This window comes from Sminthopsis crassicaudata, chromosome 4 (assembly GCF_048593235.1).
Source record: "Sminthopsis crassicaudata isolate SCR6 chromosome 4, ASM4859323v1, whole genome shotgun sequence".
NCBI classification, from domain to species: Eukaryota; Metazoa; Chordata; class Mammalia; order Dasyuromorphia; family Dasyuridae; genus Sminthopsis; species Sminthopsis crassicaudata.
The window spans coordinates 85506320-85530803 of NC_133620.1; the positions used below are offsets into that span (position 1 = coordinate 85506320).

General features: G+C 31.4%; 1 protein-coding gene across 1 annotated transcript in view; it reads left to right on the forward strand.

The window, feature by feature from the left end:
* The window catches only part of CDC73 (cell division cycle 73), a 127196-nt gene that overhangs the window by 90038 nt on the left and 12674 nt on the right, over positions 1-24484 (forward strand). Inside the window, exons 11-13 of the mRNA XM_074308652.1 lie at positions 12658-12715; positions 18205-18240; positions 19139-19226. Coding sequence (XP_074164753.1) covers positions 12658-12715; positions 18205-18240; positions 19139-19226 — 182 coding nt within the window. The remainder of the gene's footprint in view (positions 1-12657; positions 12716-18204; positions 18241-19138; positions 19227-24484) is intronic.

A 24484-nucleotide genomic window follows, 5' to 3' on the forward strand; every position in this document is an offset into this window, starting at 1 on the left:
TTATGGTTGGTTGTTTCATCAAAGTTCAATATTTGCCATATTATTGCATTGACTATTTGGTTTTCTTTTTTTGAATTGTTAGCTGATGAGTTATCTGTTTCATTTTTTTTCTTCTTCAGAAAATCAGCCCCCAGCCTTATCAGTATGTGGCAGGTTCATCTTTTTGGAGGATAGGGTTCTGATTTTTAATATTTTGTCTTGTTGTTTAATTGGAGTTTCAAACTTTTTTTTTTTTTTTTTTTTTTGGTCATGTGTCTTAAATTCTATTTTCGGATCTGTTTTGACTTTTGTTGATCTAAGTGTTTAGAAATATAAATTTTCCTTTGTTATGTTGTCTCATTGTTGTTTTACCTTTAGTGAAATGATCTATTGTTTTTGATTTGTTCTTTGACTTCCAAATCTTTAGAATTAAGTTATTTTGTTTCTTAATTTTTTATACATTTTTCAATGGTTATGTATTGAACAGTTTTTCACAATCTCATTGTGGTTAATAAAGGGTGTGTTTAATATTTCTGCAATTTTTTGTTGGAGTTTTCATATCCAGTACTCATTTTTGGTAAAGGTTCACTGCACAATGAAAAATAAGTATATTCCTTTTTATTCCCATTTCCAGAGATATATGTGTCTTATATGTTGTAGAATAGAATTATTCATGTTTTTGTTTGTTTCTCTAGCTTTTAAAAAAGGGTACGTTGAAATTTCTCACTTGATAGTTCTACTTTCTATTTTCCCTTAATTCTATTAACTCCTTTAGCTATTCTTCCAAATATTTAAGTGCTGTCCCATATGTTTTATGACTCATTGAAATTGACTCAATATTTATGTCTTTCCATTAAAATATTATTTTTCCATTCATCCCTTTTAATTGTCTTTTTTTCCTTTTCTTTTGCCTTGTCTGAGATTTTGATTTGCTCCCTCTGTGTTTTGAGTTCAGCTGAAACATTTTTGCTCCAGCTTCTTCTAATCACATTTTCTTATTTCTCTCTATATATTTTCCTTATATGTCGCCTTTTCTTTGTTCTCCATGTTCTCTTTACATGTAAAGAAATGTGTCTTGAGAAAAGTCAATCAGATTTAGCTATCTTTAGAAACTATTGGCAACCCTAGAGAAAGGGGTTGATGAATTTAAGATTGAAGGCCAGATTGAAAGGGTTTTAGAAATGAATGGAGGAGGGGAAGGGAAGGAAATAAAGAGATTTTTCTAAGAGTTTGGTTGTTACCTCCCCTCTTTTTAAGGAAGTGAAGAAATTGAGTCTGTCAACTTGACTCAACTGAAGTTACGTTCTCTCACAGTTTTCCCATTTGCTTGTCTTTATATTTCTAGTGCCTAGCACAAAACTTGGCATTTAAGGGGAGCTTAATAAATGCTTTTGTAGATTGATTTTGCTTAAATGTTGTTAAATATCTTTGTTTTCACATATTCTGAAGTTGTGGTATATTGTTTCTTTTTAAAGATTCTTATGTTAGCCCATTTCTGTGAAAAATTATGCAGGATGAATTTTCATTCTTTAACATTTAGTATTAATGCTCTGTTATTTCTAGTTATTGTTATTTCAATGTGATTTCTACAACATTTCATTTTGTCATATTTTGGAGTATGAGAGTAATTTAATGTTAAATATTGAAGTTTTCATTTGGTGTAAAAAGTAATTTTTTGTGTAAAAATCTTCTGAGCTTATTCTTAATGAAATATGCTTAGTAAATTATATTTAGCATATTGTATTTGAAATTAATTTTAAGTTAAAATTCAGAATCATTAAAATATCTTGTTAATTTCTAGCCATTTTCCTACAGTTCCAGACTTGTCTACCTTGCTATTTGTGTTATATCTATATCAAGTCTATATCTATATCTCTAGGTACTATTATCTCTTATTTTTCTCAGAGAAGAAAGTTATCCCATTAATTCATAAAAAGTCATATCATCCCATATATAAATATAACTTTTAAAAAATTTAACAGTTTGAGTGCTAGATAGTGATACAAAAAAGTGTTTTTGCTTGTTTTGTACTAACTCCTTAGAACTGCTTTGTGACTTGAACTAAAAATTCATGGAACTTAATTTTAGATGATTCTTATCAGTAGAGACATGAGATAATGAAAATAATTTATATATATATTTTTTATGTTTTGTCTTTTTGCATGCATTTAAGACATTCCAGTTTATCTATTGGTTAGCTCTACTGCTGTCAGTGCAGCAAGGTGGCACAGTGAATAATAGAATGCTGGCCTGGAGTCAGGAAGATCTGAGTTCAAATGTAGCCTGGTATATTTAGTAGCTCTGTATTTTGCCTCAGTTTCCTTATCTATGAATTGAGCTGGAGAAGGAAATAGCAAACTACTGCACTATCTTTGCCATGAAAAACCCTAAAATGGGGTCAAGAAGAGTCAAATACAACTTAATGACTGAACAACTGTTTTTAGCTGAACTGGATAGGGAATAAGACAGTAAGTAACTGCAGTATAGAAAAAGTTGATTCTTTTCATTTCCTTGGACTAATTAATTAGTCAACAGGCATTTATTATATGCCAGATAATAGAATCTAAACACTGCTCATTTAATGAATTGTTCTTCTTTATAAACTGGATGATGAGCTTAGGAGTAGTTTAAATGAAAAGTTTCATCCAAGTGCTAGGCATGAAAGAACTTTGATCTGGGCCTTAACTTGTGAGTAAAATGACAATACACAACATAGGCAGATTTAGGACTATAGGTGGCAAGGAAGTAACTCAAGACATAAGGAATAGAATTAATAAAGCTACTGAAACATCTAGCACATATTATATGTGACGGAATAGTAGAAATAATTCTAGAAAGGCATGTCAGGAAAAATCTTGAATGGTATGTTATTTTACAAAATAGGTAATGGGAACCATTGAGAATTTTGAGCAGGACTTACTATACAAGATGTAGATGATGTTTAATAAATGCTTTTGCTGATTGATGAGAAAACTGATTTGATAGTGGTATGTAGAATGAATTGGAGGCAAGATTGACTAGAAAGTCAGGGAGGGTCACTACTTAAAGAGATTATTGCAGTAGTTTGTGATATATGAAATAGAAAATTGGAAGTGGGAAAGGAAAAGAATGAATAGATTGCAGAGATTTTGTAAAGTATGGTCTTGGGCTGGGGAGAGAGGGTAATATTTCAATTTTTTTTTCCTGTTTTTATGAAGTATTTCAATTCTCTAATGCATACTTGCCCCAGCAGTAGCTCTTTGGTAGCTTAGAGAATGTGCTGTTCTCAGTGTATAACCTATGATTCAGTGACACACAGGGGGAAAGCTTCAGTGAGCATGCCAAAAATTTTTGAACGTGTTTACTGAGGCAGTAGAAACAAAATTTCTTTCCTTTTCTGTTTTGTCTCCATCACTTTCATCATTCTTTAAATTTCTTTGGTTTAGAATCTTTTTTTTTCCCCCTTTTCCTTTTAAGTGAGTCAAGTCATTGTTGAAACACTAAGTTCACTTTCTTTTCTCATTTAATTTCTAGGTATAGAAAGCCTTTTGTACAATTGCATGAAGGATAAATTTGGGATGTAAAGCATTTATTCAGTCAGTTAACCATTTTGTCTTGAGAACTTTAGTTCTGCTGTTTAGTTGAATAATTTAATTATTTTATCCAATGCCTCTCAGATGCATAAATGAAAAAAAGACCATCTTTGATGAGTTTCTAGTCTAGAGAAAAAGGGATAATACTGCATAAATTACATCATGATAAATATATAGAAGTTTTAAGTAGAGTAGTTTGACAGCTTAGAAGAGAGAGAAAATCCTTACAATCTAGGGATCAGAATTGGGAACTTGGAAGATGTAGCTCTAGAATCAGTGAAAGAATATGAATTGCAGATATAAAATAATATATAATAGGCAAAGGGTGGGGAAATGTTGGCTAAAGGCATAGAGAGATAAGGTAGAGGAAATTGGAGGAATTAAATGGTGTGTAGGATTAGATGACTGAAAAACAAAATTAGATTTTCTTATTATGATTTCAGGTCTTTTCAGTGCCTTACATGTAGTAATCATTTAAGAAATAAATAACTGATGTATAACATATAATTGGTGAATTTAGTAATATAATGCTATTATGGATTTAAATAGTGAAGACTTCTAAAGTATTTGGAGAAAATAGCTGAAAAATTGCAAAATAGAAAGGTGAAGTTACTAAAAGGATCTTTTAAATTTTTATGGACATTATTTTCCTTAAAATGCACATACTATTAATACATAATATCATAACTATGCCTGAGTAGATAATATTAATAATTTCTATGTTATAAAAATAACTTCATTTTTATAATAAAGGATTTTGAACTTATATTTAAATTTACCATCATAATTAACTTAGTGTTATATCAGTTAATCACTAAGCATTTATTAGGTTCCCACTATATCCCACTAGAATACCACTTTGGCTGTCTATCTGTTAGCCATTATCATTGCTGCTTTTTCCATTTTCTTTGCATGAATCTCCCTGTATTTTTTACTCTTGTTCTTCAAAGTTTCTCATTGTTTATATGATGCAGTGACCTCAGCCCCACCTTATGCCTCTCCATTGTCCTCTATATGATATGCATTTTTATGAATTTATTTATACTCTTTTATTAAAGACTGTTGTGTTCTCACTGCCACATAGTAATACCACTATAATATTGGCTTTAAAAAGATGAGCTTTATTTCTGGAAGAAACTTAATGACATTTAAGTAGCTTTATAGCTACTTAATTTTCATATTCTCCTCTCCTTTTCCTGTACAAATGTAGGTTGAACTGATTGTCTGCACTATCAATTGCCAAAAATTTATTAAGCATCTGCTGTGGACTAGATACTCTTCGAAGCTCCATGGATACAACTATCAAAAGCAACCTTAATTTTTAAGAAACTTAGGTTCAGTCAAGGAGAGGAATACTTGTCGTATGTTAGGAATAAAGAGAAGGCCTATTTGCTTGGATTATAGAAACAGGAAGGAGAATAATATCCAGATAGTTTGGGTCAAGTTGTGAAGAGCTTTACAAATTAATTTTTTCTTAATTTTTAAATTATTATTTTGGCTTTTTATTTACAAAACATGCATGGGTAATTTTTTAACATTGATCCTTGCAAAACCTTCTGTTCCAAATTTGCCCTTCCTTCCCTCCACCCCCTCCCCTAGTTGTCAGGTAATCTAATACATGTTAAATATGTTAAAAAATATATGTTAAATCCAATATACATTTTTATACAATTATCTTGCTACACAGGAAAAATCGGATCTAGAAAGAAAGATAAAAAACTTAGAAGGAAAATAAAAATGCAAGCAAACAATAACAGAGTGTAAATGCTGTGTTGTGGTCCATACTCATTTCCTATAGAGTGTAGATGACTTTCTTTACTACTGAACAATTAGAACTGGTTTGAATCATCTCATAGTTGAAGAGAGCCATATCCATCAGAATTGATCTTCATATAGTCTTTTTGTGGCCCTTTATAATACTCTAATTCTGCTCATTTTACTTGAGCTTTACAAAACAGAACATTCTATATTTTATACTGCTGAATTTGATGAAAAACAAGTATGGCATAGGTATATCTTTGTTAAAGGAAAATACTTTGACAGTGGAACTCATTGGTCTGGTAAGAAACTTGAGGCAGGGATATCATTTTAAAGATATTGGCAAAAGAAGTGATTTAGGACTGAACTAAGAATTGAGTAGAAAAAATAGCCAGGCCCCATCCAGATAGTTCAGTCTGGTCAGTAGACTATGCTTTCTTCTTTCTTTGTTGTTGTTGTTGTTGTTTGTGGTTTGTTTGTTTGTTTTGTGGCTTGTTTTTGTTGGGAGGCATTTGGATAAGTCACTTGCCCCAGGGTAACACTTAAGTGTCATGTATATGAGGTGATTTTTGAACTCAGATCCTTCTGCCTTTAGACCAGTGCTCTATTTACTGTACTGCCTATCTGTACCCATGTGCTTGCTCTTGGATATGGAGGTAGGTGCACTAGCCAAGTCCTTGAGTGGATAAGAGATTTCTTCCAAGAGGTTCTGAAGTATTCTATGACTTGAAGAAATCAGCACACAGTGTCATAAAAAGAAAATTGAAATACCTAATTTTTTTTTTTATTAGTAACAATGGTAAAATAGTTTTGGGGAACAAAAATAGATGAAATTTAGCAGAAATTTAATCAGTTAAGAACCTTAAACCCCACAACACAAAAGGAAAAATATTGTTGGAAACTATCAGACTATAAAACATTATTTATATCATTCAGTCATTAAGAATTTAATTCAACAAAAAATGACCAAAGCAGACTAGAAGAAAAATGGGTTGTAAATGTTGGAAGGGAAATAAAGTTTTTGTAATTTAAAAAAAAAAACAGATTCTTACATAAGGAATGAAATGTTCGTCTAATCTTAAATGTTTATATTAACAAAGTTCTGATATTTCCATCTCTGGTGTTTATTTTAATTATGATGTTTTTGTGGTTTAACTCTCTAATATTGTTGAAATACTCATTTAAATTAATGTTTTTTTTCCCCCTCCTGAGGCTGGGGTTAAGTGACTTACTTGCCCAGGGTCACACAGCTAGGAAGTGTTAAGTGTCTGAGACCAGATTTGAACTCCGGTTCTCTGAATTCAAGGCTGATGCTCTATCCATTGCTGCCCCCAAATTAATGTATTTGTGTTTATGTACAACAGTAGAAGTAGACTTTATGTGCCTATCTTAAAAGCGCAAAATCGCTTCCCATGATGCTTGGAAGTAGGTGGTGAGAAGAGTTTTCTTTTTTCTAAATCTCATTCCCTTTGGAAAAGCCTATCCAATATAATCTAGCTGTTATATAAAGAAAATAAGTATTCTTGTTGGATTTTATCAGATGCTTTTTCTGCATCTATTGAGATGATCATATGGTTTTTGTTAGTTTGGTTGTTGATGTAGTCAATTATGCTAATAGTTTTCCTAATATTGAACCAGCCCTGCATTCCTGGTATAAATCCTATTTGGTCATGGTGTATTATCCTGGTGATGATTTTCTGTAATCTTTTTGCTAATATTTTATTTAATATTTTTGCATCAATATTTATTAGGGAGATTGGTCTATAATTTTCTTTGTTTTCAACCTATCTGGTTTTTGGTATCAGTACCATGTCTGTATCATAAAAGGAATTTGGTAGGACTCATTCAATCCCTATTTTTTCATAGTTTATATAGCATTGGAGTTAATTGTTCTTTAAATGTTTGGTGGAATTCACATTAAATCCATCTGGTCATGGGGATTTTTTCTTAAGGAGTTGATTAAAATAGCTAGTTCTATTTCTTAGAAAATAAATATTCTTAAAGAAATCAGAATATTGAATATTACTTTGAATCCCTCCTTTTTGGTTTTGATTTTAGTATAGTTTACTAAAGTTGAATATTCTCAGACATTATTAGCATAGCAATGAAAATTTTGTCATGCCAGATAGTGTTTGGAGTGCTTTGACTGACATAAATTGAGCTCTGCATGTCCAGATATTTAACAATAAACTATATCTTCAGACTATAATACTTAGCAATTAGAACTCATTGCTTTTATCCTTTCATTGACCCATTAGTTTGTTACTCCCAAGTGATTAGGAACTTTTAAAGTTTGTAAATATAACTTTCTAGTAAAGTAGGAAAACTAGACTTAACATGCTCATTTTTATTATTATTCAAATATGGTGTAAGTAATCTTTTAAAGGCAGAAGTTTTTTGTTCAAATTGCATGGTTTTGTTTCTAAATTGGTTTTTTTATGAATATTCATATTATACTACTTAGTAGCCTTAACTTTAGCTTGCACATGAATTAGGCATGGTGTTTTTGTGGTATTTTCCCACCCTAAACACTTTATAATTCCTAGAGTTTAAACTACATAATACCACATTTTTCAATATTATTAATATATAAATTGTATTTTTTTGAAAACTAAATTACCGGTTTCTCTGATAAAATAGCACATTATTTACTTTTTCTGGGATATATGGCATAATCTTAGTTTATTGAAAAATTGAGAATTTAAATACCAGGTGTTCCGTGTCCTGTTGTTTTCTGCCAGTTTGCAATTGTGAATCTAGTATTTGGCTCCTTTGGCTCCTTTTATTTTAATTCTAGGTGTTTCTCTCCCCACCTCTCCCACCCCTCTCCCCCCTTTTTTTTTTTCTTCTTAAAACTGCCTGATGTCTTGGCAGAAATTATGAGATTTCTCTCTCACTTTAGTGAAGAAAGCAGGTTTTCCTCTCCTTTTAACAAGTCTTGCCAACTCCTTTTGTTTGTTTTGTTTTAAGGTTTTTTTGGGGGGGGGTTTGGTGTGTCTGTGCTGATGCCTTTCTTCTCCTGGCTAGATAAGGTTTGTTGTTGTAGGCTGAAGCAATTGTTTTAGGGTTTTCCTGTGTGTGCCTGTGCTGATGCCTTTCTTCTCCTAGCTAGATAGAGGGTTTTTGTGGGGGGTTGTTTTTTTGGCTGAGGCAATTGGGGTTAAGTGACTTGCCCAGGGTCACACAGCTATGAAGTATTAAGTGTTTGAGGTCAAATTTGATCTCAGGTCTTGGTTCAGGGCTGGTGCTCTATCCACTGGGCCAACTAGTTGTTCCCTGCTAGATAGTATTTTTTTACATGTTTTCTAAATATTTTGAAAAACTCAATATTGGACCATCATGATCAGTTTTTATTGTCAAATATCAGTAATTCTGGATTCATATCAATTACATGTATGTAATCTTGGGCAAGTCATTTAACCTTTATTTTGTCTAAAATAAAAAGATTTAGATAAATAATCTTGTAAGATTTATCCAAAATCCAAACTTTGTGATTCTGTGATTCTCCATAGGAGGTACTTAATAGTTGTTAGTTTAATGATTATTATACTGATTATATAATTCGTGTGTAAAATGCCTTTTTCAAATTTGCAAAATTTTTTCCTCATAATGATGTGGATAGACTAGTCATTTCCTCCATTCAGTTTGTATGCCTATAGAATGTAAATATTGTTAATTAAGGCCAGAAGAATCAAAGTCATGTTTAATTTATTATTATTATTATTATTTTACTATTAATGATTTGTATTGATTTTAGAACAAAAATCCTTAATCTTTTGTGTCATGGGCCTTTTGGCATTCTGTTGTAGCCTATGGATTTCTTATCAGAATATAATAGTTATTTTTTAAAGTTTAGTGATCCCATTCTAAGAACTTTTGGTTTAGAATAATTAATAGGATTAAAAACTGTTGTTTAAAGTGATTGTTTAGAATATCTTTTAAAAACTAAATCCTTTCATTTTTACTAATCTTTGATTCAAAAAGGTCAAAGAATTTTTTTTTTTTTTTTTTTTTTTGCCTTCAGGATTTCATTTTATTTTATTCTCTCAAATACTCTAGTATCCATGTTGTTAGCTAATGAATGCTTCTGTCATTTTAGGTATGTGATCATTTAATCTCTGTGCTGTGTACTCTAAGTTATTAAAAGTTTTGTTGTTTTTTGAAGTCTTGGTCAAGTACCTTACTGCCCTATAAAAAAGTGCCACTTATGCCATTTGGTTCTTTATAATAGGATCTGTTTTAGTTTTCACAATTGCTAGTATTTTCCGGTTATGGGATCCACTCAACTAATTAGAAATGTGTGTTTTTTTTTTTTTTTTTTTTCTTTTTTTTCTTGTTGTAATATTAGATCTCTACCATTCTACCAGAATAAAAGTACAAAAAATTGTAGAAAATATATATTCAAATGTTTTGGCTAATTCATACTTATTTGTCAAACATGCATTATTTGAATAGAATGCTATAATCATTTGTCAATAACGAGTGGAATATTATTTTTTACACAATATGACAACACAACCAGAGCTGGTTTATAATATAAAGCTGTTAGAAATGGTCCTGTATATTTCTTTAGATTTGCCACAAGACTAAAAATATGTCCGATTTATTTTTTCCTTCATTAAGCACTAGTACTACTACAAACAAAACCCCTAAGAACTTTCTTTTATATTTTTTGTATTGATTTACTTTTTCTTCGGAAATAAGTTTAATGCTAGTGACCTTTTTCAGGCTAATCGGTTCTTATTTGATGTAAAAGCATGAAACATGAAAATTTGAACTTATAAGAGCAATGCATTTAGAATTATAAATTAAAAATTCAGCCCTCTAGTTTTTAGATGAAGAAATTGAAGAGCTGAGAGATTGTGTTACCTGCCTTTGGTCACATACCATAGTAGCCAGAAATTCAAGCTCAGCATCATTTGATTACAAATCAAATGTTGCATAGCACTATACTCTCCCACCCACCCAGATTTAGTCTACAGCTTCCATAAGGAAATCCTTAATCCCCCCTCCCCCCAAAAAAAGACAATAAGAATTATTCAAAAGTGTAATATACTGAGAACTTCTTATTTCAGCTACTCCATCACCCTGATTTTATAGATTAGAAAACTGAAACCAATTAATGAGGAAATTAAATCAATGAGGTCTAAGAGGTTCTGACTTCAAATACATTGTGTTTTACAGGGGGAAGAGAAGGTAGTTGCTGGAATGACTAAGATAAACTTAAACATTTAAAAGTTAATCTATCTGTTCATCAAGAATGAAATATATTCTTAGGATTCACTTTTGTTATTACTCATAACAATACAGATGCCAAATGACAATATATTGTACCAGATGATGGCAATTTATCATTTAAATCGCTCATTTTTTTGAAGACTGTACATAATTTCATATGATAAAATGAATAAGTATTTGAAATTACTATTATTCTAATACTGTAGAATAATTTTAGTACTGTAGAATAATTTAAGAATGGATACCAATGGGCATAATAAAATAATGATTTGAAGTCTGATGGAAGTGTTAATCTTGACTTTATACTCATACAATTAAAACTCACTGAATTCTACAAAATTTGGATTTTTGATGAATCAAGCATAGTTGGACTAAAATTTATATAGTTTCCTTAGCAAAATAATTGTTCAGATAAGATTACCTAAGGCATATTTGTATTATTTGATGTAAGAGACCAGTTTTTTTTAAAGTTTCTCAAGCACTTTTAGAAGTATCTTTTTACAATTTTTTGGAACTGTGTTTGGCCCTTTTAACTTTAACTCAAATAAGTCAATTATGTTATTAGAATAACAATCTGGTAGTGCTATTACTCTGAAATAATTAAATTTCTTTTTAATAAATATCTTCTATGTATCTTAAAAAAATAAAAGAGGTCTTGTGAATTGTATGGAAGTGGCATGGTGAAGAAGTTGGAATAGTTTATAAAATCTTAAAAACCACTTAGCAATGTCATAAGGACACCATACCTCATATAAGCATCAGTGTCTAAGTATTTTCTGGTTCTTCTATTTTGTTCCCATTGTGAATTGAGAAGAAAAATTACCTTGAACAAATATAGCAGAGGTTGGACTTGGTTATCTTCTTAAATCATGATTTGAGGTCCATTGAAGGTGAAAAGTATGATTCACAACCTTGGAACACTTTAATCATTTTACTTAAATATTTAAGAAGTATATTTAATTAATCACATGTTTGATTTTAAGTTTACATTTTTATATGTACATACATACATACACGTTTACTACTGAAGATCTATATGATGCATAAGTAAGATATAATTTTTTTTTTTAATTTTTGACTTGTACACAAGAAATGTTGTAGTATTAAAATCAATAAAAATGCTATTGGAAAGAAAAAGACAAGCCAATTATTTAGCCAAACTTGGGGTATGCACTGTTATACAATAAATCTTTAAATACCTGTTGAATTCGGCATCATGATGCAGTGGTTAAGAGTACTGGATTTTTAGTTAAGAAAAAACTAGGTGCATACCTCATTTCTAGAACTTACTAGCTTTGTGATCATAGACAAAATACTTTACCTCTCTAAGCCTCAGTTTCTTTGTCTATAAAAGGAAAAATATCTATAGTACTTTCTTCATAGCACCATTATAGAAATCAAATTAAATAATCCTCAGGTCACAGATTGAGGATTGAAAGGGACCTTCATTGGGTTTTCAGCCTACCCTGAGGAAATAAATGAGGCATCTGTGCTCCAGAAATCTTTACATGCATAGAGTCTTCTTAGTCAGGAAATGGAAGTGTCTTCTTCAAGGAATAGCCAGGATGCCAGGGTCACTGGATCAAGGTGACCTGAGCCAGGTCCCAAATGACAATGGTAGGATCAAACTAGAAAGTTCCTAAGGACTTGGAAGATTCTAGTAGAGTTCTGATTTTGGAAAACTAACATGGGGATGGTCACTTCCTTAGAAGATGTTGCTAGAAATGGAACCCAGAAATCTTTGATGTAGTAGTCATGTGTTGCTTTTAAGTAAACTTTTGAACTGTATTGTTGCCATATTGCTTGTCCTTGCTTCTTACTGGAGACTTCTGAGTAGCCCTGTCAGGAAATAAGCAAGGACAGACAGTCTCACTTTGTTACCTTAGTCAGGGGAAGGGGATGTCATACCACTAAATCCATTTGTGCAAGGGATAAAAAAGGAGGATAGGTATTCCACAGCAGCAGGGAGTAACAAAATTATTTGGTTCACTAAATCTTTTTTTATTCCTAACCCAAATGTTTTTGGCATCAAGAGCCAAGAATAAAATAGATGCTTTTGTTTTTGATTGAGATATTTTGAAATTTTGACTTTTATTTGTTTATTTTAAAGGAGGGCGCATCAGCTCGTAAGACTCAAACTCCAGCTGCACAACCAGTACCAAGACCAGGTAAAATTATTATGAATTGTGCCATATTTTAAAACTAACATACCAGTGAAAATTATGTCGAATGACTTGGAAAAGTTAAAAATTCAGTATGTTGAAATTTTGTATTAATGTGTTTTATTCTTAAAATTTGTTCTTAAAATCCTTTAAGGATACACAAAGAGATTTTAGAATCGTGTCCTATCCTAATGTTTTTGTAAAGCAATAATACCTTTTTTAAAAAAAAGATACATAATATACTATTTATATTCTTGTCTTGCTGTATAAATCTCCCAAGTGAACAATTGCTGCTTTATAATTTTTAAAAGGTAATTTCTTTTCTTCATTTAGTACTTTGATTGATGTTATCATAGGTTAAACATAACTTTATACCTTTTTAAACTAGATCCTTTAAAAAAAAAAAAAGTCTTCCCCAGTGATGTGTGAACACATTTAAATAAGATGCAGGATACAGCCTTTTGATTTGTGAATGACATTTTTGAAACTTGAGTAGGCATACATTTTTTCAGAAAGTGTTCTTCATTTATGAGAAGGATAAAAAACAGTATTTAGGCAGAAATTTTTCTTAATGTAGCTTTAATTTAAGTCCTTAGTGCTCAACACTTTCTAAATCATCCTTTAAAAAAAAAAATCCCACTAGAATTTAAAAACTAGTATTATTTTGTCTCTTACTTTAAATAATGTGATCATGTGATATATGGAAGACCATTGTTTCAGAATATTTAACAAGCATATTTTCCTTTTTGTTATTGCAATTTTATTCTACTTTGTCTTTATTTTCTACAATTGTTTCTCCCTGCCCTGCACGTGCCCTTGTCCAGTCTAGCCTAGTTTGTGATAATTCAGATTCTAAATATTAATATTCTTCTAGTTAGTGGACTTGCTTTTTGATCATCCTTTGCAACTTTCTCTTTTCCCATGCATTGGTATTACATAACCTTGACCACTTTATGCCTGCCTTCTTTCTTATTTTTTAGCTTATTGCTACTAGTGTCTTGGTGATTCTGCTTTTATAAATAAATTAACATTTTTAAGCTTTCAGTGGTAAGAAGATAGAAAGGTTCTAGAAGTTTTAAATTCAAAATGAGTTTCCCATAGAAATGATAGTTCAATTCTAAAGCATATTTAGTGTGATGTCATGACTGAAATATACTTTTGTATACTCTCCTGGGAACTCAGTTACCAATTTGTAAAACTGACTTGTAGGAAAGTGTATTATATAAGTTATATCAACTATCTAAAAACCAAAGTTTTTGAATCATAGTACATATAAATTGGGCCTCACATATCGGTAATACATCTAGATCTATTGATATTGTATGATGTACTTAAATATGTGTGGTCGGTCCCCTGTTATATATCATCTTGGGATTCCATTCAATCCCATGAAGCCTGAGTCATTGAATACATTTTTTTAAAGAAACTTGCCCTTCAAATATATATTCATATGCTTCACCTTGTACACTACTTCTAAGGACAATTATTGAAGTGAGAAGGTTAGTGTCTGAAGTTGTACTACTCTCATTTTCTTATTCTACTTTTCTAATAATGGGTTAGGAATAGGGGAATAAGGACTTGATTTATGATATAATAGTTATAAGGCGCTGCTACCAGTTCAGGTCAGAACCTTCTTTGAAACTTAGAATCAGTCTTATAAAATTGTCTAGAGCATTGAGGAATTAAATGTTTTACCCAGGATCATATATCAGTATTTGTTAGATGCTAGAGTTGAACCTCCAAGTCTTGAGCAATAAAACCAATGACTGCCAGCCAAGGTGTCTGTGTTATATACGATATTCATCACCCCAAAGGCATAATAAATAAAAGTAGGTGAATTTTCCCCACTTTTCTCCAGATCTAGATTTGGTCAGTACAGTTACAGTAGTGTCCAGTTTTCCTCCCTTCTTTTCTTCCTCCTTCCTTCCTTTTCTTTCTCCCTTTTCCCCTCTCCCCCTCCTTCCCTTTCTCCTTCCCTCCCTTCATCTCTTTCTTCCTCCCTCTCCCTCTCCCCCTCCCTCTTTTCCTTTCTGCCTTCCTTCTTTCTTTCCCTCTCTTCCTCCCCCTCCCCCATTATCTAGTGTCATGATGAACAAGGGGAAAGTGTCAGAAATTCCATGTTTGCCAGTAATTAAGGATGCTTAAAATTTTTATTGACTGTGAGGTTCATGTTGGAGTATGTCTATCCTTCTATCCTTGAGAGAGCTTTTAAAGCCAGTATAGTCATTTAGTATGTTAAGCAGTCCTTGTCAACTTGATCCCCCAAACTTGATAAGCATATGTTCTATCTTTGTATTTTCAATTCATTGAAAACCCTGTGGAGAAAAAGAAAGGCTAAAAACTGAGTTGTATGACATTAAACTCTAGAGCTCATCCTTAGACTGGTGCAAGTAGCCATCAACCCATTAATTATTGTTTTCTCTGTGTCCAGTTGGAAATCCATCCTACCAAACTATCTTATTGATATACTGTCTTGTTGAGAACATTTTCTTCTTTCATAGAACCTAAATTTGCCTTTCTTAAGTTCTGTTTTCTAGAGCTAAACAGGGCATATCAAATTTTCCTTCACTGTAATTTTATAGAACAGAATATCTCCCTTTCATGTACTCCATTCCTCATCTAGCAGATGCTTAATGAGTAAATAGATCTTGCTTTAAAGTCTGGAAAATCTAGATTCAAGCTTTGCTTTTGATAGACTATCTTTGTGATCCTCAGGGGGTCACTTAAGTTCTCCATAACCTAGGCAACACTTTTGATATAAATTGCAGAGAAGGTTCCAGTTTATACCAATAGAAGTTATTTTCTCATCTGGAGTTTTATGTACCAGTGAAATCAAACATAGGTCCAGTTCCCATCTCACACTCTCTTCCTTTTTGAATCCAAACCATGTGACAAGTTCTTTGCTAGCCACTGTGGAAAGAATGAAGACCCTCTCTTATTGCCTCTGATAAAGGGGCCTGTCCTTGCTCTAATTTCTTCTAGCTCTTCACTCCATCATTTTCTACTTTGTATCATACTCTGTGTATATCATTCTTTCTCTACAGTCCAGTTTCCTCACCCACATCCAAGCAGCAAGAACTATGAATTTCTTATTTGCATCTCTAGCACCTAGTATGTTAATGTACAATAAGAGCTTAATAAAAATTGTGGAACTGAATTGAATATAAAGAAGTTTTAAAATGTGAATTTATAATATAGTTGAGTGAATTAAATATGTACACAAATTATACATTAATGTTTATATAGGCAACTGTGCAATGAATCAGTGAAAATATGTTACTGTGTGCAATGCTCTTGCTGAGCTCTGGGATACAGAAAGAAAAGTAGAGGCAATCCTTGCTCTTAAAGAACTCACATTCTGAGGTAAACACAGCATATATAGGTTCAAGTAAGTTAGATGGTAAAGCTTTTATGGAAAATGAGATGATAATATATCTTCTTTAAGGTCATTTCCACAATAAAACTATGCCCATTTATATTGTTGAACTATTTCACAATTCCCATGACTGCAGAAAACTTTTCTGCATATTCAGTAATTGTGCCTACATGGGGACAAATAATAAACTCTAAAAGTTTTGAAGGCAATCATCATTTACTGTCAGATGATATCATTGAACTGTCCCTTGGAAAATAGGTTCAATAGGTACAATGGGAGGGGATAAAATTAAGAGGCAAAAAAAGAGAACATTTATTAAGCATTTATTATGTACCCACTGCATCTTGACTGTCCTCCGGTTGTCTTGACTTTTGTGTTGCCATTGGATTTCAAGGACTCAGGTAGAGTGGGATTGACAGCTCTGTACAACATTACCTCACTTAAATCTAAATCCCTTATATGCAAGACATGTGATATGATCTGGTCCTCTTTGAAAATGAAAGGTGACCAAAATTACATACTGTGCTAAACTCTGAGGGTGCAAAGAAAGGCTATAAATACCAGGTTTGACCTTAGGGAACTTAACATTGTAATACAGGAAGCAACAATAAATAAACAAAAAAGTCAAATATAACTTGTAAATACAGTGTAAATGAAAGATAATTTCAGAAGCAATAATAGGAGTATGGGGTCAAGGAGGGAATAACAAGAAAGACCACAGACTTAATTCAGAGAAACTAAATTTAGTAACTGCGTCTGTCATTACATATGAGTTTCCTCATCTATGAAATGAGAAGATTGAACTAGATGTTATCTAGGATCCCTTCCAATTCTAAATCTATTGTATTATGAGTGTGATTTTGAAGAATAACATTCTAGAAGTTGTGTCTATTACATGAGTAGAACAACTGGAGTACAGCATAGGAAGTTAATAATAGCAACTTAGATTATATGACATTATATAAAACACATTTTCTTATTTGATCATTATGGAAAGCCCAGTGAAGTAATATAAATATTGTTAAATTTTTTATAGAGGAAATATTTTTTATAAAATTCACCCTGTGGTAGAGTTAGGATTCTAACATGTGTTTTCTGCTTCCCAACTTAATCCACTTTTCTATTGGTTGAAACTGGGTTATAGAATCATGTCAGAAAATGTGAGTTTTATTCAGGAGGGTATTCATTGATGAACTACTGAGGATTCTGAGTAGGAAAACAATAAGATCAGAGTGTGTTCTTGAACAAAATTGTCTCATGGAAGAAAGCAAAATGGAGTAGAGAGGGAAAAGAAACTGAGACTATTGAAATAACCAGGACATGAGAGTAATAAAGACCTGAACTAGATAGGAGCTAATGAAATAAGATAATGAATAGTTGACAAAGTCAAGGAAGCTTACAGGTAATGTATATATTTTTCTTTTGGCCAGTAATTTAAAACCTGCTTGAAACTAAGTCTTTTGCCCCAATTTCTGACAAATAGCAAAACTGCCTAATCAATTATTCTTAAAGAGTTTTTTTTTACCTAGTTCCTGATTTAGGAATGGATTTATTTTTTTCCCTTCCATGTATTTTGTCTTGAAGGCTATTTCTAGAGTGATTAGAATAATATCTAATATCATTCATCTGTATTTTTTTTTAAATTACCTATTTTGTTTTGATGGGTTGAATGCAGTACACCATATTAAAGATATTGGCTAAACAATCCTTTACAAAAATTAATTCTTTTTCTGTTGATGGCCTTCTTACACATAACAAGGACAAAACTTAAATATCTTTATTATAAAACTAATAATGTTGTGAAACTTTATGCATGAATTCTCAACAGAAAATCTCATAAAATTGTTATATTTTAATAACTTGAGCAGAGGCTAAACCTGGTACTTTTAGATTCTGATGTATTTGTAGAGAAATGATAATGAATTATCATTACCATATATCATTATCAATTGATGATCAATGTCATGAATTATCACAGTCCTTGACTTGGGGCTTATTATGTTCTTTTCACTAGACCATTATTATATTAGTCTCATTTTTGTGATTTTTTTTTCATATTTTTAGATCATCTTGACTTTTTAAAAATAATTCCATTTTTGTAACATTCCAAATTTTACAGTTTCCCAAGCAAGACCACCTCCAAATCAGAAGAAAGGTATGTATGTGGTTCTAAATTCTTTCCCCTCAAAAATAAATGTGAAGACTATAAATAAAATAGTTTTCAGCAAAGAAAGAAAATTTATTTGATTAAATGATCACCATTTCAATTGTAGTAAAACATCTTAAATTCATTTTATATATTACTGTTACTTCCTTAATAATTCCTCACCCTCAATTATTCATTAATTCTTCCTTCCCTCATGATAAAAGCTAAGTAGATCCGTATAACACTGTTGAGTACAACTAACATTACATAACATTTTCTTACTCATTCATAATCTATTAATTTCCTGTTAGAAATAACTAAATATATTCCAAATTCATCCTCCTGGAAGCAGTATTGACGGTGCCTTTGATCCATGGTTATCTTTTAATTTGTATTCTATTACATTTTTATAGTTGCTCTGTATATTTATTCTAGTTGTACTTCACGTTCCTTCACTTCATAAAAGGCTTCTCTGAATTCTTCATTTCAGTATAATCATTCTCTGCTGCATTCATATGCTTTGCCCCCAACTCTTCCCTACTCATTGGGTACTTCTTTTATTTCCAGATGAATTTTTGTTTTGTTTTGTTTAGCACAGGAGGTATGACTGGATATTTTTGTATATATGCAACATTTTCTTCTGTTATTGGCATTATTGGGATTTATATAACCAGTAGCAGAATGGATCAAAATATAGCAGTTTAGTGACCTTTTTTGCATGATTACAAATTGATTTCAAGAATGGTTAGACTGGTTCATAGTTCTACAAATGTCTTTCAAGACCTCTATAAATAACTGTTGCCTTTTCTGTTTGGGGCATTTCAGATGAGGCAGCACTTTATAGCTGTTTTTGATTTTCATTTCCTTTATGTAACAAAATATTTGTTACATTTCTTCTTGTTGCTAGGATCTCGAACACCTATTATTATTATTCCAGCAGCTACCACCTCTTTAATAACTATGCTTAATGCAAAAGACCTTCTCCAGGACCTAAAGTAAGTAGTTGATCAACACTTGTTTTCTAAAAGATTATCTTCAGGTCTAAAAGTGACTCCATTTATTTATTTATTTTTTCCTGGTGGAATGATGTATGCATATCACTTAGAATGACATTAGTCCTGTATGACTGGAGACTTTAAAAATATTTAAATGTTATTTGTCCCTTATTAATATTGTCGTATCAACAATGTACTTAAATCAAGTCTCATAAAATAAGTTTTAAAAAATACTATATAATGTTGTTCATTCATTTCAATAGTTTTCAACTTCATGATTCCTTTTGGGATTTTCAAAGCGAAGATATTGGAGTGGTTCGCCATTGCCTTTTTCCATATTATTTTATAGATGGAAAACTGAGGCACATAGTTATGTGACTTGCTCAGTGTCTCACAGCTATCTATGAGATAGCTGTGAGGCCAAATTTGAAATCAGGAAGATGAAGTATCCTGACTTCAGGCCCAGTATTCTATACAATTTACCACCTAGCTATCTGAAATGGTATATATCTTTCTTAATTTTATGAAGTTTCAATATTCAGATGTATTTTGTGTCCTTAACTGTTAAAAAGGCTAGGGAAACAAGTAACTTAGTGATTATGAAACATATATTATGAAATATAATTAAATTTCTTTAACCCAGTTAATGGAAGGACCAACACTTGTACTTAAATTTCATACTAGTTTTACTAGGTGCTCTATTTAAAAAAAACTTTTATAATAAAAAAATTTATAAATTTTGTTTGTTTTAAATTTTATGTAAGGTTCTTAACTTTTTTTGTATGTCATTGACATTATAGGATTCCTTCTCAGAATGTTATTTCTAAATGTATAAAATACAGTGTAGAGGATTTCAAAGGAAACCAATTGCATCAAATATCAATATTAAATCAGTGTGAATGTGCATATTTTTAAAATAAATCTTATTTAATGTTATCCATATAGCTCAGAAATGGTCCTGCCTGCTTAGAGACAGGGAGTAGGAGTGTTGGAATGTGGAGTCAGGGAAACCTGAGTGTAAATTTAGCCAAGGATACCTAGTTGTTATCTGTGTCATCCTGGGCAAATCACTTAACCTTTCTCAGCCTCTATTTTCTTATCTGTAAGATGGGGGTGATAATAGCAATATGGGGCTGTTGTGAAACTCAAATGAGATAACTTTGCAAACCTTAAAGTATTCTGTGAATGCTAACAATTATTATTCTATTATTTGAATTCTGTTCTCATATTACTTGCTGTCTTCTGGTATTGTTGAAATGTCAGTCTTCTTACTTTGTCTCCCACATCCAATCAGTTACCACATTTCCCACATCCAATCAGTTACCAAGTCTTGTCATTTCTGCCTTCATAATAACCTTCCTTCTGTAACAAGTAACAAGTAAACTTGTCTAATCCTTAAACTTAATGCCTTCCCTTTGAGATTATCCCTAAATTTATGCTGTATATAATTTGTTTATACATAGTTGTTTGCATGTGGTCTCCTCCAAATACAATGAGCTGTTTGAGAACAGGGATTAGCTTTTTGTCTTTCTTTGCAATTTATCCCAGTACATGGGACACAGTAAATGCTGAATAAATGTAGCTGACATCTCTGCCTAAATGTCCAGTAAACATACCAAGTGCTGAAATCATCAAGCAGCTCATTATATTTTCTTCCCATACTAATTCATCATTATTGTTTTTTTCAAGTTCGTAGCTTTTTGATTTACTTTACTCTTCCCATTATCTAATCACTTGCCAAACCTTGTCAAGTCATTTTCCACAAGATCTTTTTCATCTGTTCTTTTTTTTTCTGCTCATGTGGCTTTCCTGGCTCAGGTCTTCAATTTTACCCCAATAACTGCAAACACATCCTGATTGGTCTCCTTGGTCTAGTGGTTCCTTTCTCTAACCCATAAGTGTCAAAATTTAGAATTTCCCTAATCAAATTAAAATGTATTTGGGAAATATTTTAACAAAATACATAAAAATATAATTGAACAAAGATTGTCAGTTTGTGGTTTTCTGAGTCAATATGAAGCCTTGTAGGTCTTCGTTTCTTTTTGTTTGATATCAATTTAACAGTTCTATAGAAAATGTGGTAACTTACAAAACACAGGTTTGACCATATTATTCAGTGTAAAAAAGTGTCACACACTTAATTGTCAGATAAAATACAAATCTTTTTATTTGGTACAGGCCAGCATAGAATTGTTTTTAGATATAAACTGTATCTTCTTAACTTTAGTCTTATAATTTTGAGTTAATTTTAATCTTTGTTATGACAAACTTTGATGGTCTTACTATGTAGAGAGAATTTTTTTGAAAATGGCTTCCACATTTATAGAAGTCTAAGTCTTAATTATATCCAGTTTATTAAAAGTTTGTATTTGCATTGGGAACAGCCTATCTTCATTGCCATTATCTACTAATATTTACTTTTAACAAATAGCTCATTTTTATGTAGCTCTTTTCAGCTACAAATTATCTTACGTAATGCAAATTCATTAGGTAGGTGGCACAAGAACTATTTTTCCATTTTATAATGAAAATGAGTCAGAGGTAAAATGTCTTGGTGAGTGTTTTTAAAAAAGTGTTTTATAGGTGGAACATTTGTTTAGGACTTTAAAGTTTGCAAAGTGCTATGTATAATACATTATTTCATTGGATCCTTAAAAAGGTAGGTATTATTAAAGAGGATGTGATTTTCATTGTAAAGGATCACATTGTCTAATGACCTACAACTAGTTTGTGTCAGAGATAGGATCTGAAAGTTTTATTTTTCAGATATAGTTGGCAGAAAATTCTCTCCCAATTCAAATATTCTGTGATTCTGAGAGTCTTATCCTTTCTGTTAAGATATATTGTTTGACTATTCATGATGTTTTTTGATGTACACTATATTGAAAGTCTCCCTGCTTCTTGATGAGTGTGTATGACACGTGGATTGAAGCTTTTGTGTAAATCTATAAGCCTTTGTCTTCTTATTTTGAGCCTTTTTCTAATAACTTTTTACATTCCTCCCCTGATGCCAATTATTTCATTTTTTGATGTTTGTTTGTTTCTTGGCTTGCCACAGCCAGAAACTCAATACCAAACTTCCTTCTATGGAACTTGGCTAGTTTTCAAAATGTTTCTGTGACATAGTCTGTCACTAAAATTATTGTAGGAGCCTTTTCCAGTTTGATAGATCTGTTGTAATTAGCCATTGAGTTTTCATAGTCACCTTCATTCCACATTGATACACCATGTTTGAGGCAACAGAGAAAGAGTTAATAGTTGTAAGGATTTGTAGCGGCCTTATAAAGATGTCATCCTTGAAAATTGCTACAGCTATATTATCTATTAGAAACATTTTGGATTCAAATTAATGAATTATTAATAGGAAAAAGCATAAAATATGCTATTCATGCTTGCAACATAGTTATTAGCTAACCTTCATATCTAGTTTCCTAAATAATTAATTTTTTTTTTAGTTCTAGTATATTTATTACAGATCTGATTTGGGTCTAATTTATGACTTTTTAGGAACTAGAAACGGGTAAGAAATTGAAATTTAGCTGTAACTGGAATTACCATGCAATTTGTTTTTCAAACCAGCTTAATCCTTAATGCACTTAACTCTTTCTAACTTAATTTTTATACATCATATGTAATTTTGATGGAAAAATAATGTTCTTTAGTTTTAGTGCTTTGCTTTCTGAATTGAGATGATTAAAATGATTATGTTTACAAACAATAGACGTGAGAATTGGGTTTTCCTGATGAATTAGTATAATGTAATCCTAGGCAATGCTATGGAGATAAATGTAAAATTTATAAATGTACATTAATACAATGTAAAATGTAAATTACTTATACCTCATTCCAAAATTATTATTTTCCTTAGAAATTATTTCCCCTATTTGATATAAATCTTTATGGAAATAGTGAAGGTTGACAAGTATTATAGAGCAGAAAGTTGTATTCTCTTTAAAAATATATTTTAAAACAGTGTTTAAGGTGTTTTAATTAGGGAATTGTTTTGTTTTATAATGCATGTTTTATTTTGATATTTACAGTCAAATAAAATTTATTTCCATATCATATTTTAATAATTGATAATGATTTATAATATTAATTTATAAACTTAAATTTTATCAGTTCTGAAGCAGGCATTTTTAAAAATTGGGTCTATTTGAAGAAATGACCCCCCCCAAAAAAAAAAAAAAAGAATACTCAACTTTATGCAGAACCCAAATTGAATCTATGCCAACATGAACTATGGACTACAGCTGGTTCTATAATTGTATTGAGGGGGGTTTTCAATTATGCATTAATTATATAGCAAGGCCTCCAGCTGATTTACACTACAGGGAAGCTGTCAGTGCAATGAGGTATTAAACATTGAAATACTTAAGCTTAAAAGTAAAATTAAGACTGTTTTACCTTAAGATTGTGGCCTCTTAGGTTGTTTGGCTTTACTTTTTTCAGATATGATGCTATGTGGGTATTAAACAGTTTATCTTGGTTATATGAATTTTTAAATTAAAACATTCCAACTTTTAAAAACCCAGTTACTGCGTTGAAATGTTAGTGTTCTTGATAGTAACAGTAATTGGCATTTATATAGGATTTTATGGTATCCAAAATGTTGTCCAACTTTGATCTCACCAGAACTCAGCTATCCTGTGATAAACAGAATGCTACAAGTGCTGCTGTTTGTATCCTTCATTTACAATTCAGACTCAATACATGACTTTTTTTTTTTTTTTTTTTTTTTTTTTTTTTTTTTTTACATGACTTATCTGTGGTTTTACAGTAAGTGTCAGGATTATACTTAGATCTTCCTGATTCTAAGTCCATTACTATTTATACATTGTGCCAATCTGCCAAAATAAATTAAAGCATAAATTCAAATAATTAAATTCATTTTTTAAGTTTTTCATAAATCTGTTATGTTTGCTATGATCATTTGCTTTCAGTTTTTTATAACACAGATCAGTACTAATCACACAGGAAAGTAGTAAAGGGTGATAACTTTAGATTTCTTGAGATTGTTGCAAAAGACATGGAATCAATTTTTTTGTTAAGTCTTAAGTAGCCAGGGTGATACCAAAAAATTGGCTGGATTTTTACCTTTACTTCTGACACAAGTGGTCCATCTGTTTTGACTTTTGAATCAGGTGTAGATAGGTCTCTCTCTCTCTCTCTCTCTCTCTCTCTCTCTCTCTCTCTCTCTCTCTCTCTCTCTCTCTCTCTCTCTCTCTCTCTCTTTCTCTCCCTCTCTCTCTCTCTCC